At 33.6% G+C, this 19,330-nt stretch overlaps 3 protein-coding genes across 8 annotated transcripts; all 3 read right to left on the reverse strand.

The window, feature by feature from the left end:
* Positions 1 to 4,160: 4,160 nt before the first annotated feature.
* Positions 4,161 to 9,263, reverse strand: LOC121234938 (embryogenesis-associated protein EMB8-like). Of its 2 annotated transcripts, none has more exons than XM_041131082.1 (8): positions 8,625 to 9,263; positions 8,402 to 8,530; positions 8,094 to 8,225; positions 6,202 to 6,344; positions 6,006 to 6,103; positions 5,656 to 5,750; positions 4,713 to 4,766; positions 4,161 to 4,518 (listed from the first exon to the last, which is right to left on the reverse strand). In XM_041131082.1, exons 1-8 carry the CDS (start codon positions 9,060 to 9,062, stop codon positions 4,294 to 4,296), a joined length of 1,314 nt encoding a protein of 437 aa, XP_040987016.1. In that variant the 5' UTR covers positions 9,063 to 9,263; the 3' UTR covers positions 4,161 to 4,293. The 2 variants fall into 2 exon arrangements, with proteins under 2 accessions (XP_040987016.1, XP_040987017.1); XM_041131083.1 differs by having other exon boundaries at positions 8,402 to 8,526; positions 8,625 to 8,762.
* Positions 9,264 to 9,892: 629 nt separating this feature from the next.
* LOC121234939 (embryogenesis-associated protein EMB8-like) lies at positions 9,893 to 15,469 on the reverse strand. Of its 5 annotated transcripts, XM_041131084.1 has the most exons (8): positions 14,936 to 15,468; positions 14,715 to 14,843; positions 14,437 to 14,568; positions 13,402 to 13,544; positions 13,210 to 13,307; positions 13,026 to 13,120; positions 11,599 to 11,652; positions 9,893 to 10,354 (listed from the first exon to the last, which is right to left on the reverse strand). In XM_041131084.1, exons 1-8 carry the CDS (start codon positions 15,374 to 15,376, stop codon positions 10,148 to 10,150), a joined length of 1,299 nt encoding a protein of 432 aa, XP_040987018.1. In that variant the 5' UTR covers positions 15,377 to 15,468; the 3' UTR covers positions 9,893 to 10,147. The 5 variants fall into 5 exon arrangements, with proteins under 5 accessions (XP_040987018.1, XP_040987019.1, XP_040987020.1 ...); XM_041131085.1 differs by lacking the exon at positions 13,402 to 13,544 and having other exon boundaries at positions 14,437 to 14,546; positions 14,936 to 15,469; XM_041131086.1 differs by lacking the exon at positions 9,893 to 10,354 and having other exon boundaries at positions 11,599 to 11,700.
* Positions 15,470 to 17,992: 2,523 nt separating this feature from the next.
* LOC121268824 lies at positions 17,993 to 18,800 on the reverse strand. The gene has a single exon (XM_041173088.1). It carries the CDS (start codon positions 18,620 to 18,622, stop codon positions 18,143 to 18,145), a length of 480 nt encoding a protein of 159 aa, XP_041029022.1. The 5' UTR covers positions 18,623 to 18,800; the 3' UTR covers positions 17,993 to 18,142.
* Between the last annotated feature and the right edge of the window lie 530 nt (positions 18,801 to 19,330).

Raw genomic sequence — 19,330 nt, forward strand, 5'->3', positions numbered from 1 at the left:
TTGGACTAATCATATTTTCATTTTACAAAACGTAATTTTTATTTTTAGGTTCCAATCTATGCATCAACTTATAATTGGTCTTTAACTTATCATATTAACTATTTTATTTTTTGTGATAACACATTCCATATTAATATATTTTTTAATGCATTTTTAAAGTTATTATTAAAAGAATTAACAACACTTTTTATCCTTTGAAAATTATTTTGGTAAGAACATGCTTTTATTTTCTAAGGTCGATATTGTAATTCAATTTAAAAGGAATAATAATATTATATTTAAGGAAAAAAATGATAATACTATCTTTAAATTTAAAAAATAATATTTTCTTACTATAGAATATAATTTCAAAAAAATAGTAATTGTCTGCATATTATTTCTCATAATAATGAATCATAATAAATCACTTTTTAAATTAATAATATTTTCATTTAAAAAAAAACATTATACCTTTTTAAATTTCAAATTAATACTCTCTTTTTACATTTTATCATTCCAATAACACAACAATATCTATGTAGTTTTGTGAAAAAGTTAAAAATATTATTATCTTATTTTTTTTTCATTTATTATTATTTTTATTATTATTATTATTATTATTATTATTATTATTATTATGTCTAATTGGTCATATAACGAGTGGAGCAAAGTATGTCATATTATAATTTCAATATAATTAGTTAATTTCAAATATTAGATTTGTTATGTGTTCAATAATTTTACATTTTTTATTTTCTTCCTTCTTTTTAAATATATTTATAATAATTTATAAAAAAAATTTTCATAGATTTATGATTATCTTTACATTTATAATACGTGTTGTTTTAACTGCTATACATCTTAAAATTTATATCCACCATACTAGAAATATAGTAACACTTTCAATTGGGAATACGTGTCTTGCACATAAACACTTATCTAGTATGTATGTTTATGTGTGTACATATATATATATATATATGAAAGATGACTTGTCCTTTTCAATTAGTCGCATCAGTCAGTACTGTCATAACTGATAGCACTAGCTTAATTGAGAATAACATAATAAGAAAAATGAGTTTTGTCACACAATTTCTGTCATACTTCATACTTTATAATTTTTTAAATTTTTAATATTTTTTTATTTTTTTTGAGTTTATTTTTTTTAAATTATTTTAAATTTTTTATTCATTATTTATATAATAAATATTTGATAAAAAAATAATAAAAATTAAAAAAATGATGAAGTATGAAATGTAAGAAAGTTGTAAAGATTATTAAAGAAAAATATGTTGCAAAGCCATGATCTCATACCAAAATTTCAGAGAGAGAAATATTATATATAGTCGTAAAATGTATAAATATTATATAATTATTTAAAAAAAATAAATTTATTATTAAAAAATTAAATTTTTTTCATGTAGATCTCTTATTTATTTATTTATTTTAAAATAATTATGTGAGACTTGCACACTCATAAGTCACAACTGCAACTATCATTTCTCATTCAGAATAAGAAAATGATATATAATATATGGAGATATAACCAAAAACTAGTTTTGCCACACATACATAGTATATATATGTTAATACTTTTAGATGCAATATTTAAAATTAATTACGTTATTAACTACATAACTACAACAATATATATTGAAAATTCTACAAGCGTGAAATACAAAGATTATAATGAAATTTCAAAATGAAGATCATGTCCATCCCCACCCATCAATTCATTGTTAGTTTTATTGACTGATCAGCAATACCACGCATGCAAGCGTAAACAACACGTCAGCATGTAATAAAAATCATTAAAAAATATGTTTATCCCCTAGACATGATATTTGCCCAAGCAAGAAAGTTATATCACTTATTATGCTCTTTTATTGCACATTTATAATTCGATGATGCTGACTGTAATTTTTTCATTAAACAATTATATATATATATATATATATATATATCATGATTAACTATAATTTTGTAAAAACCTATTCTAATTATATTATTTGTAACTTGGAATTTAGAAAATCCATTAATTAATTGCAAGTACAATCTAAATTTTCAATTTTTTAATGTTCTTTGTGCATGTTTAAGATTGTAGTAAAAAATATAACTTATAACTTGGCTTACAACTTATAAAGTAATAAGTTTTGTTATTAAAAAGTTATTTATTATTTTATAACTATATGTTTAAAATACATTCAAACATGTTTCATTTACGTAGAAACAAATTAAAAAAGTATTTTTTTTTATATAAAAATGACTATTATTTGAATTTTTAAAAATTATAATCATATTTTTAAAAATTTAAAAATTATAATTATCTTAAAATTGTATAGATATTTTTGTAAATTAACAGTCATTTTAAAATTTAAATTACGTTCTGAATTATTTAGAAAAGTATATTTAAAGAAAAGTTAAAAATATTTTTTAAATTATTTGAGATTAAAAATATTTTAATACGAAACATTTAAATAATTTAATTTTTCTATTAAAATTTTTTTAAAATTATTTAAACATTTTTTAAAACTTCTGCTCCAAGCCACAAACAGACCCTTCGTATTGGGCCCTCGTCATCATCCTCATCCATAATTCTTCTATTATTTTAATTATATACGTGTACGTGTCCTTATTTTAATGCCATCACTATCCAAAAGGTACTGAGTCTCTTCAGATTTTGGATGACATTGGGGGATGATTTGTCCACTGACAAAACTCCACATAAGCAGTAGGCCCCACTGTCACACAGAGTACACTGGGGCCCACCACCATTTCATCCCTAATCTATGCCTTTGGGTTGGGCATTCACGCTCTATTTGAGATTCTGATTGTGATTTTCTTAATTTCGTCGTGGGGTATGTATGTTTTGGGATACCCAAGCACCACCATCTTGGGGGGCCCCACGTTTGCATCCATTTCACATTTGCCGTATCCTCAGATACACCAAGAAGGTGGTAAGGACACATTTTTCTCGTATTTTGATAAGTTTGGTAGATTTGTCAGGAAAATTTACAGGAGTTGGATTAATTTGAAAAAAAAAAAAATTACACAATCTTCTAGATTGAACCAATACTTCCAATGTAGCTTTCCTGTCAAAGTCCCCATCTTTCGGGTTACTTCCCAAACATAATCCAACCATGGATTCCAGGGAATTTTCTTCGATGTGATCCAGACAGGTATCCTTGTCACCTTCGAACAGTTCTAATTGGGCATTATCTTTTTCTTTTGCAAGACAATATTAATGTTATCAGTTGGGTGACCTTGACCAAAACATACAATGAGTGGAGGCGGCTAGAACCTCTCCCCAATCAACTTGTCCCATATCATTAGGCCTACTTTTCTTAAAAGAGCAATATCTGAATTGGAAGGGCAATTAAATTTGGATTGTAATTGAATATGCCTAATTCGTGGAGACTAAGCAAGGATGTGTGTGAGATCTCTTATCTTTTAAAATTCATTGTTTTTCCATCCATTTTCTTTTCCAACATGTGGTGGAAGAAATTTTAAGATTATGCAAATGCAACATATTATTTACTCGATTAAATCAATGACTCTTGTATCTCAAATCATCTTTTTTACACCGACGATAGAGCGTGACTCCTAAAAATTATTTACACCTAAAGGTTCAGACTTTAGACCTAAGAGAGCATTTACTACCAAGACCAAATCCTTGCAACTTCTATTTAAAAAAACACACACCAAAGCTCTTACCTCTTGAGCCAACCCACAAGGTTATCCAATCCAATTTTAATGCAATGAAAGAACAAGAAACTCAACATCCAAAATGGATAGGCATCGAACAAAGCACTAGGTTATTCCTTGTCACATAAGGACAGGCCAGAAGGGTCCATCGCACCATTGACGGTGAAGATTTTATATAGGAGTATATAAAATGCTGATAGATTTGAATGTGGTGTTAAATCGGGTTTAATCTCTTGAAAAAATACACATAGTAAATACAGGATTGCTGCTTCATTTCACTGACAGAACAAATGCAAATGTATACTTCAATGTCTGCCTATATACTGCCCTTGGATGTGTTTTTAACCTAAAAATGAATAATTCCCTAAACTATTATACCTTTAGTCCATTCATTTTTGCAAATTCATGATTCTATACCTCAAATTTCAAATATGTAATCCAATGATGTGTGTCTGTTAGGCTCCAGTGACAGTACCTGGAGTAGAAAGAATTTGATGGCATTATCCTATTCTTTTTTAAATGTCAATTTACATGACCGTGATAGCAAGATTAAATTCGAGTGGATATAACAATATCATGTGTGTATGAAGAATGCTAAGCACCTGTTGGCTACAGTACTTCTAGGCTTAGCAATCCCTCAGGCTCAGCATATTGCTGCACATAAACTGAATTACTACAAGATGCAAGGCCTTTGGATGCTCCTCTCTCTAGATGCTCAAGGTAATCCATCACAACAGGATCAGTCCAAGGAGCCCCGCGCAGAGCTTCAACACCCGCAACCCACCCCAGATGGCCACCTTTGGGTGTAATAATCAACAAACAGTTTGGATTTTCCTGTAACAACAGCAATCAGTATACTTAATACATACAAGATTACAAGATAGTTCGGGAGACAGGAAGTCAAAAGTAAAGTCGATAAACAAATTTGACCACTAGGAGCAAATTGCACCTTGAGAGATCAACACAATTTGAAAATAAGGGAGGGAAACAACTGTATGGATCAAGAAACTAAGGAGCAACAAACGAACCTTGATTTCTTCCCGAGGAATTCCCACAGATGGACAAATCGGATCATTTGCTGCCTGCAAACCCATTCACACGTAAATCTATAGCACATGCTGCAGTTCACCAAATGATTCTCAAACATTCCAATAACTCACGCCTTCCATTTTCAAATATAAAAAGCAAGCCATAACAGTTCAAAGACTAGCATTTTGAATCTCCTTCCTTATCCTTCACTCATTAGTATGTATTTCCAGGCATTACATGTGGCCCAGTAAAATAACATATAAGTGCTATGAGTTACATGTGGCCCAGTAGAAGAAACAGCTCCATGTTGTTAGGCCTTATCATTACTCTAGCTGATAAGAGAGTTCTAAACCAAACGGTATGTAAGCTAGTACTAGAGATATGGATATCAGCTGTAAGGGGGCAGGCCAATTTGGCAATTGGCACTCAAGACCCTTTTTTTCCCCCTTTTTTCTATATAGTAAAGGGAGAATTTGATGCCCGGTAGTGTATTATGCATGCGCTTCAAGACACTAGTCCTGCTGCAAACTTTGAAGATTGCGCAATAAGATAACATATGAAACGAGTACAGAGGTCCCTTACGTTGACATATTTTTGTTGTTTCAAAAGGCATCTCCACCTTCCACATCCTTATGATTTTGCTATTATAATTGGCCCATGATCCTTGGATCAAAGGATATATCCTCATCATATAATGTTAAAGGTGGACGGTGAGATCACGGGTTCAATCTCATTTGGTACACAAGTTTTAAGAATTTATTTGCAATTTTACCAGAATACATTATAATTTTTTACAGAACGCATTTGTAGACCAAAAAATGTCAAAATAGCAAAGCTATATAATAATTGTATGAGGTGTTTAATCTCATATATACAGTTTAATATTATAAGTTAGGATTATGAAATATAGTTTAGAAGTGCGTGATATGAGGGAAAAGTTACCTGGATACAGAGCAAAGGTATGCGAACATGTTCTATTGAGTCTGAACTGCTAGAATTGTAGTAGTAGTCATCCACTGACTTGAAACCAAATGAAACTGCAACGTTAAAAAAAATGGAGATTATATCCCTAAATGAATAATTATTCTCATGTACAAAAGACACATTAACATTGTAACATCTCAAAGGAAAATCCAAGTGACATCAAGCTCATATTTCAAAAGTACACAAGGTCACAATTGGAACCCTTTAGAGAATGCCTCCCTCCCAAATAATGTCACAAGCAATATGGAATCCCATTTTTACCCCATTCTTCTACTTCGTATACTAAATTTGGAGTATGACACACCTACCACGAGTTAGTCCTTCGTCAAACTCCCTAAGAGTCTTCGCATTGGCAGCCAATGGGATATTATATTCACCACCCATGTCTTCAAAGAGAAGAGCATGCCTATAAAAACCAAAATTTTCAGCTGATACTTCAAGCAAACATAGAAATCAACCTCATGCAATCTCACGTGTAAATAAGTAGCAAGAACAAAGGATTACTTCTTAAAAATTTCACGGCGAGCACGTGCAAGAGCTTTGTCATAGACAATGTTAAAGCCCTTACGAAGGTTCTGATCTGTAAGGAGACCATTGAAAGGATTACACAATGATACAGCACCAGAAAGGGGGCAAGTATGAGATTCCTGCAAGTAACACGTAACAAAAGTACAAATGAACCAGGAGAAGAATTGAGTATAGTGGAAAAAAGAAACCAAAAAAACAATCAGAACAAGAGACCAATAAAATATAATATTCCTCTCCCCGAAGATGCACGCTCTAGCAGCGACGTCATTCAAGGTCAAATGAGAGTATAAATTGGCTTAAATTAAAGACTTTAATCAAACACCCCTTGTCATGGCCCAGTCCAAGAGCCCAACTCAACCCTTTGAAAGCCCAAACCTGGCCCAGCCAGGAAAAGAAATGGATAAGAGGAAAAGATCAAAACGTGCCTTTTGACTTTCTTCCCCAAAAGGTCTCAAGGTCAAAAGAGGCATATGTGTCTTGTTTAGACTTTAGCACCATTTGTATTCGAAATTTACATCAATTCATCTCATCTTATTATTACAATTTTTCTAAATTACCATATAAAATATAATAAACAATTCAATTTTTTCAAATCTTAAAATAATATTAATATTAAAAAATAATATTCTAATAATATTTTATTAACTCATCTAAAACCATCTCAACTCATCTCAAATGAGTTCTATGAGTTTAATTTAGTTTTCCTGAAAGGCTATCTATCAATGTTTCTCTTTGTGCCATGGGGTACTTCGATTAGGACCTATATGATATTTTTTCAGAAATAAGAAATAAACCATGCGGTATGAGTTAATTAGGAAGACACCCCACGTTAATTTTTTCCTTTTATCAGCATTAACTGAAAACATATGGCAGTCTCTAAAACTGCAATTTTTTTTTTTTAAAATAACATTAAAAAAGGTACATCAATTTTTATAGTAAAAAAGAGTTTGTATTTTAAAAAATAAAAACCGTTAAAAAAAAAAAAAGGCCATCTCATGGTGGCCAAAGCTCGACCACCACAAGGATCACCAAATTTGACCTAACCTTGGTGGTTGCAACCACGTTTTTTTTCATAACAGTTTTATTATTTTAAATATAAAAACTCTTTTTTATTATAAAATTCATGCATCACTTTTCAAAAATTTAATTTCATATTTTTATTTTTCAAAAAAGTTTCCACTTAGCAGTTTCACATATTACCATACAGCGTGCTTTGATCAGTAATATTGATGGAGGGAGAAATTAACCGAGGGATTTTTTTCTAATCAACTCACACTACATACATGAGGTTAGAACAAAGAATAGTATAGGATCCTAAATCTAAACATAACATAGCATAGGGGATGTTTAAACAAAATTTTCAAAGTTAAAACTCAAAATCTAGCTTATGACATTTAACAAAGTTCCCGAAATACAAATTCTTGTGACATTTTAGATTGCAAGTTCAACACAGATTGACCTATGATCTAACAGAGAATGCCAGAATAGCCTTAGGTAGAGCATATGGAGATAAATGTTGTGTGTATTCCCCCTGGCTATCCAGACTTGAGGCATTGATGAACTGAGTAGAGCAGAAAATAACTGCATTTTACATTGAAACAATCTAGCCTAATATTATTGTTATCACATTTGCAAAATTAAAAGCAGTAAAGCCTTCAAAGACAAAACATTAGCATTTATCAATAAGTCATTAATCATGGATGCAATACGAGTTAAAGAAAGAAAAAACAATTGATACAAGAATATAAAACTTATTGAGAGCACTTAGCTATACACCAGGTATATGGACATTAACGTGGTAAAAAAAAAAAAAAAAAAAACAGACAGAACCAAAAACAAGGTAACAGTTTAATGCATGATTATTATACCTGACCCAAATATTGAACGAGAATGTTGGCCCCAAGTGACCAACCAACAGCATATAAATTAGCTTTTGGAAACCGAGTCGCAACATGCTCCACTACTTCACGCATATCTCCTAAAAAGGAAGCTGAATAGAACTGCACCAACATTATAAGATCAATAGCATATACCTCGGAAGAAACTAGAAAGAAACTTCTCAGGATTCGAATGTTTTTATAATCTGACAAATATGTTGTCCAGGACTCCGGGCCATAGTTGGACAAGGTCAGGGCCAAAAAAGCCATGGAACAATCTTCAAGCTAAAAGTAAGTACCTGAGGAGTGGTGACAGGGCTATTTCCACAACCTCGGCTATTGAAGACGACCACACGCCAACCTTTGCTTCTGGCTCTAACCAACATGTGCCTCACGTACGCGTCCCCACTCCCTCCGGCTAAACCTGGCTGAGACCGTCCATTATTAGCACAGTATAAATACTCGGTTAGTAGGAACCGAAACCAAATAGAACATAGAAATAGCGAGTAGAAAGGACGGAACCAGCAAAATGAGGATCGGAGAGTCACGCGGCAAGTAACGATCGTCACCGGACACCCAATCGAGGGCGACGGTGCCGCTATCTTCGGTACGGAGGCACTCACGGTGGAGCCTGACGTCAGGGACGGACCGAAAGAAGGCGGCGAAGAGGGTCTCCACGTGGCCGTTCCATCCGATCACAGGAAACGGATTGTACGGAAGGGCCAGGGTCTTCAGATCCTGGAGTATCGAGTCGCGATGTCGGCCACCGCCGACGATCTCGAGAGACGGATGAATGTACCCGCGACTCGTCATGGTGTCGGAGGTGGTGCTGCTGACGTGAACGGAGGAGATTTTGCGAGGAGTGGTTATTGTAACTGGGGAGAGTAGTTGGGTTGGTTTGGCTGTGATTGGTCGAAGATGGAGGTGGCGGCAGGGGGTGAGAGGGGGAGCTCTTGCCATGAATTGGCTGCTTTGTCTGCTTTGTGCCTTTTTTTGTTCTGGTTTTTTAGGCGGGAGAGAAGGTGATTGGATGATAGAACAATAAGAAAGCAGAAGGGTTAGGATCAATGTGAAGGGACGTTGCTTTAAACGTGAAACGAGTGCGCTTTGAAAACCGTGTGTGAACTGAAAATAGAAGCCAGTCAGTCAAATCCATGATGGCATGCGCGATCCATCCATCGTTGAAAACGTTTAATTAGGCCAAATCGCACCGACAGAATATTAAAAATGCTTAATATACTTAATAAAAATTATTATTGATACGTTGAAAATTATAAATTTTAAAATTTAAATTTTAAATTAAAATTAATAAAATAAATAGTAGAAGTGTAAGTAAAATTATAAATACTTATAATATCACTCGTCTATTAATTGAGTTTGATTATATTAATTGAGTTTGAATTGAATGAATATATACCATTCCAACTCGATTTCACAGTATAACTCAATGCTGACAACATACGAATCTAACAAACATAAAATCAAATTAAATTAAAATATACAGAATTAGATGAGTCTATTGGCAATGGTAGGGACTCTGTTAATGGGTCTAACGATTATGTAATAAAAGGATAAAAAAAAAACCACCGAAATTTAGAGCACTTGGATGAAGAAATTCATTTTTTAAAAGTTCGTAATCAATCTGTCTATAAACCAAAACATGGTGACTAGTTTAGTATTTAACTTTTTTTTCATGAAATTTTTCAATGGACGACATTGTGTCTTAGATATGCTGTCCAGGTGAGAGGTAGCATGCAAGCAAGTAAAACAAAAGATAATTAACCTCACTATACTAAATATTTAGTTCCTTCATTTCTGTAAATTCAGTTTGTACATCCAGCATTTTGACTAATATAATAATCCAAAGATGAACAAACAATATGAAACTGGAAAAGAATTGGATGACATAGTCTTATTAAAGAAATACCAAGAGGACATGGTCTTAATCCAATGATATTTCTTCATTGACCACAAGCATCATCGCAAGAGGATGTATCAATTGATCAACAAATGAATAAATGCCAACCACTCTGCCGGCTACACTTCTAGCCTGTGAAAGCCTTCTGTACATCGCTAGTTTGCTGCAAATCTACTGAAGATGCAAGGCCTTTAGATACTCCTCTCTCTAGATGCTCAAGGAAATCCATTACAACAGGATCAGTCCAAGGAGCCCCAAGCGGAGCTCCCACACCAGCGACCCATCCTAGATGGCCACCCTGGGGCGTCACTATCAACAAACAGTTCGGATTTTCCTACAACAGTAGCAATGGATATATTTCATAATAATAATTAAAAAAAAAAAAAAAAAAAAGAGGAAACGAAGAGGAGAAAACCGATACAACAATTGAATTCGCAACAGTGGGAAAGCCCAGAACCTGGTTAGGTTCATATGATGAAGGGAAATATCAATCAAGTCAAACTTTTCAAAAGAACTAACCCATAAACAGGTAGAGATGTGTGTTTTTAGCAAATAACAAGGTGGTAGTCCTGGTTCTTAACTCATGACATTTCAAACCACAGCAAAAGTCTATTTTTTGTCATTTTATCCCATTGTTATATAGCTCCTCTAGAGCTAAACCATGATTCATTGGGGGACTCAAATGCAGCAAACTGTGAAATGTTATAAGAAAAATTGTTCCACTTAATCAAGAAAAGACCCAAATACACCCCCCAACCTTTTTCCTTTAGTTTTACTCCTCTAAATCTAAACAGCATTGGTAGGCTAAATGCCAGGCAGAAGCTTTTCCAAGGTTTCCATGACCACTTTTATCATCTTTCTGCCAGTTTAGAATAGTCCCTTTCATAGTTATACCCCCAAACAAAAGTTCTTTCGGGAATTTTAAAATACTGCATTCCAAGAGTAATAAACCAAACTGCATGTGCATGTGAATGCGCGCGAGAGAGAGAGAGAGAGAGAGAGAGGTATATTGGACATAGGTCAAAAGATCATGTACTGATGTTTGGAAACAGGGTCAACGAGTAAACACAACCTTTTTACAGAGTGATCTGAAGCAAATATGACCCGGCCATATGAAGGCTTGAAGCTAAATGGAGATAACAACATTGTGCAGGAGACATGAAGACTACAAGGAAGGGGTCTTGTGCAGATAAGTTGATAATAAGCTTGAAAAACGTGGTTGGCCACCTCAGGAATGAGGAACAAGTTGCACATTTAGAGTTTCGACATAAATTTATCTTAAGTGAATCAAATGAGAATATGTCTCAAGAGACAAAAAGCAACTTCTTTACCAAAGTGATCTGAATAAAATATGACCCAGATGAAGGCATGAAGCTAAATAGGGAAAAGAAGAGTGTGCAGGAGACATGAAGACTGCAAGGAAAAGGCTTTGTGTAGTTGAGGGGATAAATAAGCATGGCAAAAGCGGTTGGGCACCTTAGGAAGAAGGAACAAGTTGCACCTCCAGAGATTCAACATAACTCAGTACTAAGCAAATTAAACGAGATGTCTCAAGAGACTAGGGAGCAACATACAAACCTTAATATCTTCACGAGGAATTCCCCTTGATGGAGCAATTGGATCATTTGCTGCCTGCAAACCATTCCCATATATAGCTTAATAGAACATTCTGAACATCACCTGACATGATTTTTAAAAGTGTCTAACTCATGCCTCAGAAATCCAAACCTAAAAAGCATTCCAAAACATTTCAAAATCTAGCATTTGATTCTTCTTCCTCTCTCCTTTACCCATTAGTGTGTACTTTGTGATTCAATGAAATAAGAACTACAATTGCAACACATTTTAATATTTATTGCTTTTAATGGAATAACTTTCAGGTCATCCATGTCTAAAAGAATGTAATTTCTATATTATAAGCACATGACTCAATGAAATAAGTTATGTTGCTCTGCACATTGTTTCAAAAAACTACATCTCCCTCCCTCTCCCTCATTTCACCAAAACCACTTAAAAGTATGTATATATCTATTATAAATAAATTTATAAATTAGGGAGTTAGGGTGATTTTGATATGATTCTCGAGTGAAATTGATATTTGACAGTTTGTCTCAATAAAGCATAATTTATGAATAGAAAAAAGATAACTTAAAAGCAGGGGCATAATAGTATTGTTGTTATAAAAGTATTCATAGCCATTCATTCTTATTATACACCCAAACGAAGTTCTTTACTCTTCGTTCCTTTCCATTCCTCTTTTAAAATATTTAAACGATATTTGTTTCTTCCATAAAGAAGGCTTGGGCCAATCCAACACAATAGCATATTAAATATGAATTTGATAAGGAAAAAAAAGAGCATTGATACAGTTCAGCTGAATTTTATTTAATGAAACAGAAGAACAAATTCAAAGTTGTCAGGCCTCTTTCTTTATCTAGACAAGTAGAGGGTGGAGAGTCTTAAAGCAAACAGTATGTAAGTTGGGATTAGAGACACGGATATCAGCTCTAAGGGGCCACCCAATTCGACACTTCAAAACATATTATTTTCCTTCCTTCTGCATTACCAGCAGACTGCAATGCCAGGTTCTCCCTTATGCTTTTCCAGGGAGAAATTATACCTACAGAAAACTTAAGACTTTGTAATAATAATAAATGATGAATCTAGATTGAGTGCCCTGGTCTCTTATGTTGACATAAGTTCACTGTTTCACAAGGCATATCCTACTTCCATACCTGTATGGCTCAGCAATTCCAACTTACCGATAAATGGCACCTTTTCATCCCATATGTAACGGATGGAGGGTGAGGTCATAGGTTCTCAATCATGCAAGTGCATGAGTTTTGTATTTGTCTATCAGAAAATTGATAACCAAAATTTATACACGCACGAAAAGACGGAAAAGCAAAACAAAAAATGATCTACCAGAAATGCACATGCTCTATGTTACGGTTGAGGTTCCAGATATATGCTTATAGAAATGTAGTGGTAAAGACGTTAGTTACCTGAATGCAAAGCAAAGGTATGCGAACGTGCTTTATTGAGTCTGAACTACTTGAATTGGAGTAGTAGTCATCCACTGACTTGAAACCGAATGAAACTGCAGCAATTGTAGAAGGTATTGCAAGATCATGACATATCATTATATCCTTAACAAAATATTTACTCCCATGTACAAGAAACACATACCACGGGTTAGTCCTTCATCAAAATCCCGAACAGACTTTGCATTGGCAGCCAACGGGATATTATATTCACCACCCATGTCCTCAAATAGAAGAGCATGCCTACAGAACAAAAGTTTTCAAGTGATACTTTCCACAATCATAGAGATCAAACTGACGTTCAAATAAGTCTCAGGACAATATAACAAGCGGTTACTTTTTGAAAATTTTGCAGAGAGAACTTGCAAGAGCTTTGTCATAGACATTGTTAAAGCCCTTATGGAAGTCCTCGTCTGCTACGACCAAATTGAAAGGATTACAAAGTGACACAGCACCAGAAAGATGGCAACTATGAGATTCCTGCAAGTCACACATGATGAAAACATAAATGAAACATGTACAGCAGCAGATTTGAGGCAAGTGAAAAGAAGAAAACAATAAGAAGCCAGTCCAAGAGTAGCTCCTACAACCAGATAACATTACTTCTCCCCCAAAGATGGTGGCTTTAGCACATGTCGCATTCAAGGTCACATCAGAGTGTAATTAGCTGAAATTAAGACTCAACATCCTAACTTAACACATTCCACTCTTCAGATGCCCCAAAATCGCAGATTTACTGTCCCAATAAAAAATATGAAGCACCACTATGATAAATCTGAAGTAGTGACACGATTTTCCAATACCCTAATCTCCTTATAGACTTTTCCCTTGTCGCTTAGAACCTCAAAATTGAAAAACCTTTGAAATGGAACAGATATGAATGGAATAGTTTCAATTATTCGCGACAGATCAAGTAAAACGCACCACAGCTAGAAGGGAAAAAGAACAAATTAAGACAGTGGCAAAACACAGGCTAGCCTATGATCTAGTGGAGGTTAGCCTGTGGGTAGACCATAAAAATGACTGCGTATTCCACCTGGTTAGTTAAAATTTTAATGAAGGCATTGATGAATTGAGTGGATATTACGACAATCTGAAATTATTGCCATATTCAAGCTTAGCCTTACAAGCTAGAATAAGATTATCCCGGCACAGGTCCTCTGCATCATACAAAATTAAAAAGCAGAAGCCTTCCAAACCCGAATCAACATATCACATCAACTCATAAATCATGGAAGAGAATGACTTAAAGAAAGCAAAACACTCGATACGAAAAAATAATCGCAAGGAGAACACTTCGCTAAACACGACGTGTATAATCAACATGGTCAAAAGGAAGAAAAAAAAAAACATAGTTATATGTTTATCCTACCTGACCCAAATATCGAACAAGAATGTTTGCTCCAAGAGACCAACCAACAGCATATAAATTAGCTTTTGGGTACCGAGCAGCAACATGCTCCACCACTTCACGCATATCTCCTAAAAACGAAGCCGAATAGAACTGAACCAGAAGAGTTGTAAAAATTGATCACACACCTTCATAGAAGCCTCTCAGTATTCATATGTATAATCTGCTAAATATATTGTGTGCGCCATGCTTGGACAGTGCAGTGCAAAAGCCATAGAATCTCGGACCGAAAGTAATACCTGAGGAGTGGTGACAGGGCTATCGCCACAACCTCGGCTATTAAAGACAACCACACGCCAGCCTTTGCTTCTGGCTCGAACTAACATATGCCTCACATACGAGTCCCCGCTCCCTCCTGTTAAACCTGGCTGTAACCATCCATAAAAACCACTAAAAAGCTTTAACTCCGGATAACAACTAATTGAATTAGAGAGAAAATTGATTATGAGCGGCACGGAACCAGCAAAATGAGGAGTGGAGACTCAGGCGGCAGATGACGGTCGTCGCCGGAGACCCAATCGAGTGCGACGCAGCCGTTATCTCGGGTGCGGAGGCACTCCCTGCGGAGCCTGACGTCCGGGAGAGACCTGAAGAACGAGGCGAAGATGGTCTCCATGTGGCGGTTCCATCCGATCATAGGAAACGGGGTGTACGGACGGGTCAGGGTCTTGAGAGCCAGGAGGACCGAGTCGCGAGCTCCGTCACCACCGCCGGCGATGATTTCGAGCGACGGGTGATGCTCAGGGCGACTGGGCATTGCGTCGGTGGCGGCGGAGCTGACGTGTAGGCCGGAGATACTGTGAGGTTTGGTTCTTATCGGGGAAGGGAAAAGTAGTTGAGTTCGTACGAACGCGATTGGTCGAAGGTGGTACAAGGGGCTGAGAGGTGGGGCTCTTGCCATTGGTGGCCGCTTTTAGGAATAGGTGAGCGAACAGCCGCCGTTACAAGTAGTGAATTCCCGTTGCAACAGAAGCATTTGTTTTGGCGCCCGGAAATTGACTGTTTATCGTCTTCGGATTTTTACTACTTTTGAGACTTGTTTTTAACAATAAATATTATATTTCATTAACCCGTCGAGTACTGTATGGATAAAAATGATTTTATCATAAGTTATCCGTATAAATTATATTTGAAAAATGTTTTTTAAACGTTTTTGGTCCGCATTTCTTATAGAAAAATACTTTAATTGTGAAATAATTTTATAAAAAAATAAATTTATAAACTAGCGTGATATATTAAATTATAAAATTATTTATATTATAAAATAGATCTAACGAATTTTATAATCCTAAGTCAATTTGAGACCAGCCTATCATACATTCATAAAAACATAGAGCATTATTCTTAACATATATAATCAGCTAGCCAGCAGCTCAATCACGATATGTGCTTATTATTTATATATAAAATAATATTATACATCACATTCTTATCATATTTTAATTATATTAAATAATGTGATATATTTATTATTATTAGATAATAAAAAAATATATAATAAATAATTATTTAATAATAATAAATATATCACATTATATTTAATAAAATAATAATAAAATAATAAAATAATATATAGAATTATCCATTTCAAACCATTAGCAAACGAGCTTTTGACTTTAAGCACGTGTATAACTCTAATCTGCGTTTAGAGAATAGCAGTGCCTAACTTCAAGCACATGTCGTGATTGGGCTGCTAGCTAGCTGATTAGATAGGTTATAAAAATAATGCCATGCGTCGAATGCTACCGACAGTAGATTTCCATTTACTTTTTTTTATTTAATAATTAGAAAAGTGTTTTTTAATAATATTGATAATTTTTTTTTTTTAAGATTAAAGAAAATATATGAAAAAATAATAAAAAAAAAAGGCCTCGGGATAGGTGTAGCACGATCCATATGTTAATCATGTGTTTCCTCGGACCAGGATACAAGTGCTTCATGTGCCCATTTACATTTTCATTCTCATTAGTGTGGCTAAATCAATTTTAAAATTTAATCAATATCATATATTTTTTTACATTTACTTATTTTATTTAAATTTAATCTTCACATCGAATTATTAATTCACTTTCTATACAATAATAAAATATTATTAATTTAATAATTTTTTATTTATTTTATTTTTATCACATTTTATAGCTCTACCAATTAAATATTAATAATAATTATATTCTAATTAAATTAATATTAAAAAATCATATTTTCAAAAATCATTTAATGCTAATAATAAAAAGTATTTGATTAAACTCATCTAAAATTTTATCTAAATTTCTTAATTACAAACTAAATAGTACTTTTACTTTGAGTGAGAAACTAATATTTTAATATTTGTTTAGAATGAAAATTTAATATTTAATATTTAGTAAATCAATTGTAGTTCTTCATCTTTAGCCAATTACTGTAATAAAAATTTAAATTATTTTAGATTTGTCTAATTTAATGTAGGATTTTTTTACATGAATTATGTAAATTTTAGCCAACCTTCTTATTTGGCCAAACAACAAAGATACTCTAAGGTCTCATTTATATTTAAAAATGAATTGAGATGATTTTAAATCAATTGAATAAAATATTATTAAAATATTATTTTTTTAATATTATTATTATTTTAAGATTTAAAAAAGTTAAATTATTTATTATATTTTATATAAAAATTTAGAAAAATTTTAATAATAAAATGAAATGAATTTTCAAGGGCTAAAACTAGCTCCTCAATTTACAATTTGAATCACAGCAACTCATCCATTGTTTGTGGCTATATCTCGAGCGAGTGAATGAAGTAGCTAGGCAGTCGGCACGATCGATTTATTGGATTTATTGTTTTTTTTATTTATTTTTATAGGTTATGTTGTCGGTAACGAGTCTTTTATTTTTTTTTACGGAAATGTTAGTTTGCACCTTATTTTGTCCCTTCATTTTGCTCAACTGTGTATTTGATTTTTTTTACTTAAAAATTAAGAAAGTAATTTTTAGTACATTAGTATATTTTTTTATTTTTTAAAAATATTTAAATATGTTGAAAAAATATGAAAAGAAAATAAGAAAATAATAAAAATTCACATTTAGCTTAACAGTCAGATTGAGTGGGTTATACTGGACGACAGAATAGTTCGACTCTTTGTTTTATACTATATAAAATCACTATTTATTTTAAATATTTGAATTGATAAAAAGAAATAAATCATTTAGGTTGGCTGGTAAGTAAATAGCCTCACTATTTATTAACTATTCATAAATAGATCACTATTATTTATAACAGATTATTCACAAATAATATGATATCATCTTAAGATCCAAACGTAGTTTTTTTTTTTTTTTTTTTTTTGAGAGTAACAAACGTAGCTTAATCTTTCATATTTATCCTAACAAACCAAACATTCCCATCCCATAATACTTTGAAGTTGTAGAGGCAAATTAAGGACACCGATCGACCAACGTGGTCTATTTTGTTACCAGGACAATATATAGAACAAAATGACAAAGAAATATTGGATTAGTGATTGCGGTCCACTGAAGATCGAGCGAAACCTTAAATATATTGATGCAGTCGGTGAATGACACTGATTCAAAAGAGAAACAAAGTACGAAATAAGAACAATAAGAGATTATTCAACAACAAAAGAAAATCTGCAGAATAATTATGGAGAAGTACTTTTCGTTCCTTACTTCATTGATCAGTACTATTTGCCTTCTCCAGATACTTCTGCTTCTCTTCCTCAGTCATGAAGGCTGTAATGGGAAAAGACTTGCCAATCCCCATTGGTGTTTTGAAATAGATCTTCTTGCTTTCTGCATCTTCCATGCTCATCTCAGTTATGGGCACCCACAAAAATACCTGCTTGCTCTTGACTCCGGTCATCTTCTTCATCTTCAACTTCTCCACGTACGCAGTCACCTCTGTGGCATAGCTCACTCGGCTGTTAGTCCCAGTAAAGAAATGCTCGGACGGGGCCTTCTGTTTCATCCAGACGAACCCTGTTTCTCGAACTCTTCCACACTCTTCGAGGTCCTGCAGGGGTAAAACGCCTCTGGGGAACCCTAGCTCTGCCAAGAGCTCGACCGAGTGGCGGTAGCACTCTTCCGACCCATACACAATCTCCGCCCCGGCGCGCTCGTCCTGATCCCGTGATATGCCGCCGCTTGCCATTGCGCTTTAATTTTGCCCACGACAAATGATGTGTGACAGTTTGCGTCGAAGAATTGAGGATTGTGCGATCGAATGTGGTGGAATAAATAAGGGGCGGAGGTCGTTGGCTGTAGGTTGAGCTAAACTGAATTATTCAAGAGTGGTTCACCGAATTGCTGGGCTACTTTTGTTGGGCGGCGGTGCATTAAGATACATGAGTACGTTCTGTATTCATCTATGGAAAGAGAACTTTCGTAGAGGCCACACTGTTTGGCAAATTTGAGTTGAATTTTTATTTGACAACGAGACAAGTCACAGTATGGATTAGCCATTTAGGTAGTGGCGGATAGAATTTTCCAACAAAAAAGCGTGCTTTATTTTGGAGGGAAATAAATGAAAGAATAAGCCTCACTTTGAATTGAGAACTGATTTCATTTTATTTTATCTTATTATTATAATTTTTTTAAATTTTTACACAAAATATAATAAATAATTTAAAATTTTCAAATTTCAAAACAATAATAATATTAAAAATAATATTCTAATAATATTTTATTCAAATCATCTAAAATCATCTTAACTCATCTCTAAATCCAAACAAGACCTAACTTTGTTATAAAGATCCAATAAATGAAGTCGGTATTCGAAAAAAAAGTCTATTACATAATCCTTTCCAATATAAGAGCATTCTAATCTAATTCCCTAAATTTTTCCTTAAATTTTAGCTAA

The sequence above is a fragment of the Juglans microcarpa x Juglans regia genome, chromosome 6D (assembly GCF_004785595.1).
Source record: "Juglans microcarpa x Juglans regia isolate MS1-56 chromosome 6D, Jm3101_v1.0, whole genome shotgun sequence".
In the NCBI taxonomy this organism is placed as follows: domain Eukaryota; kingdom Viridiplantae; phylum Streptophyta; class Magnoliopsida; order Fagales; family Juglandaceae; genus Juglans; species Juglans microcarpa x Juglans regia.

Bases quoted from the DNA above. Each gene is read 5' to 3' on its own strand.
- LOC121234939 (XM_041131084.1), bottom strand. From the start codon at position 15,376: ATGGCAAGAGCCCCACCTCTCAGCCCCTTGTACCACCTTCGACCAATC. The intron at 14,844-14,935 runs GTTCCGTGCCGC...GGATGGTTACAG, and splicing joins CTCCACTCCTCATTTTGCTG to CCAGGTTTAACAGGAGGGAG. The intron at 14,569-14,714 runs GTATTACTTTCG...CTTCTGGTTCAG, and splicing joins GCCCTGTCACCACTCCTCAG to TTCTATTCGGCTTCGTTTTT.
- LOC121268824 (XM_041173088.1), bottom strand. From the start codon at position 18,622: ATGGCAAGCGGCGGCATATCACGGGATCAGGACGAGCGCGCCGGGGCG.
- LOC121234938 (XM_041131082.1), bottom strand. From the start codon at position 9,062: ATGGCAAGAGCTCCCCCTCTCACCCCCTGCCGCCACCTCCATCTTCGA. The intron at 4,767-5,655 runs GTAACTTTTCCC...ATGGGTTTGCAG, and splicing joins TACCTTTGCTCTGTATCCAG to GCAGCAAATGATCCGATTTG. The intron at 4,519-4,712 runs GTTCGTTTGTTG...CTGTTGTTACAG, and splicing joins TTCCTCGGGAAGAAATCAAG to GAAAATCCAAACTGTTTGTT.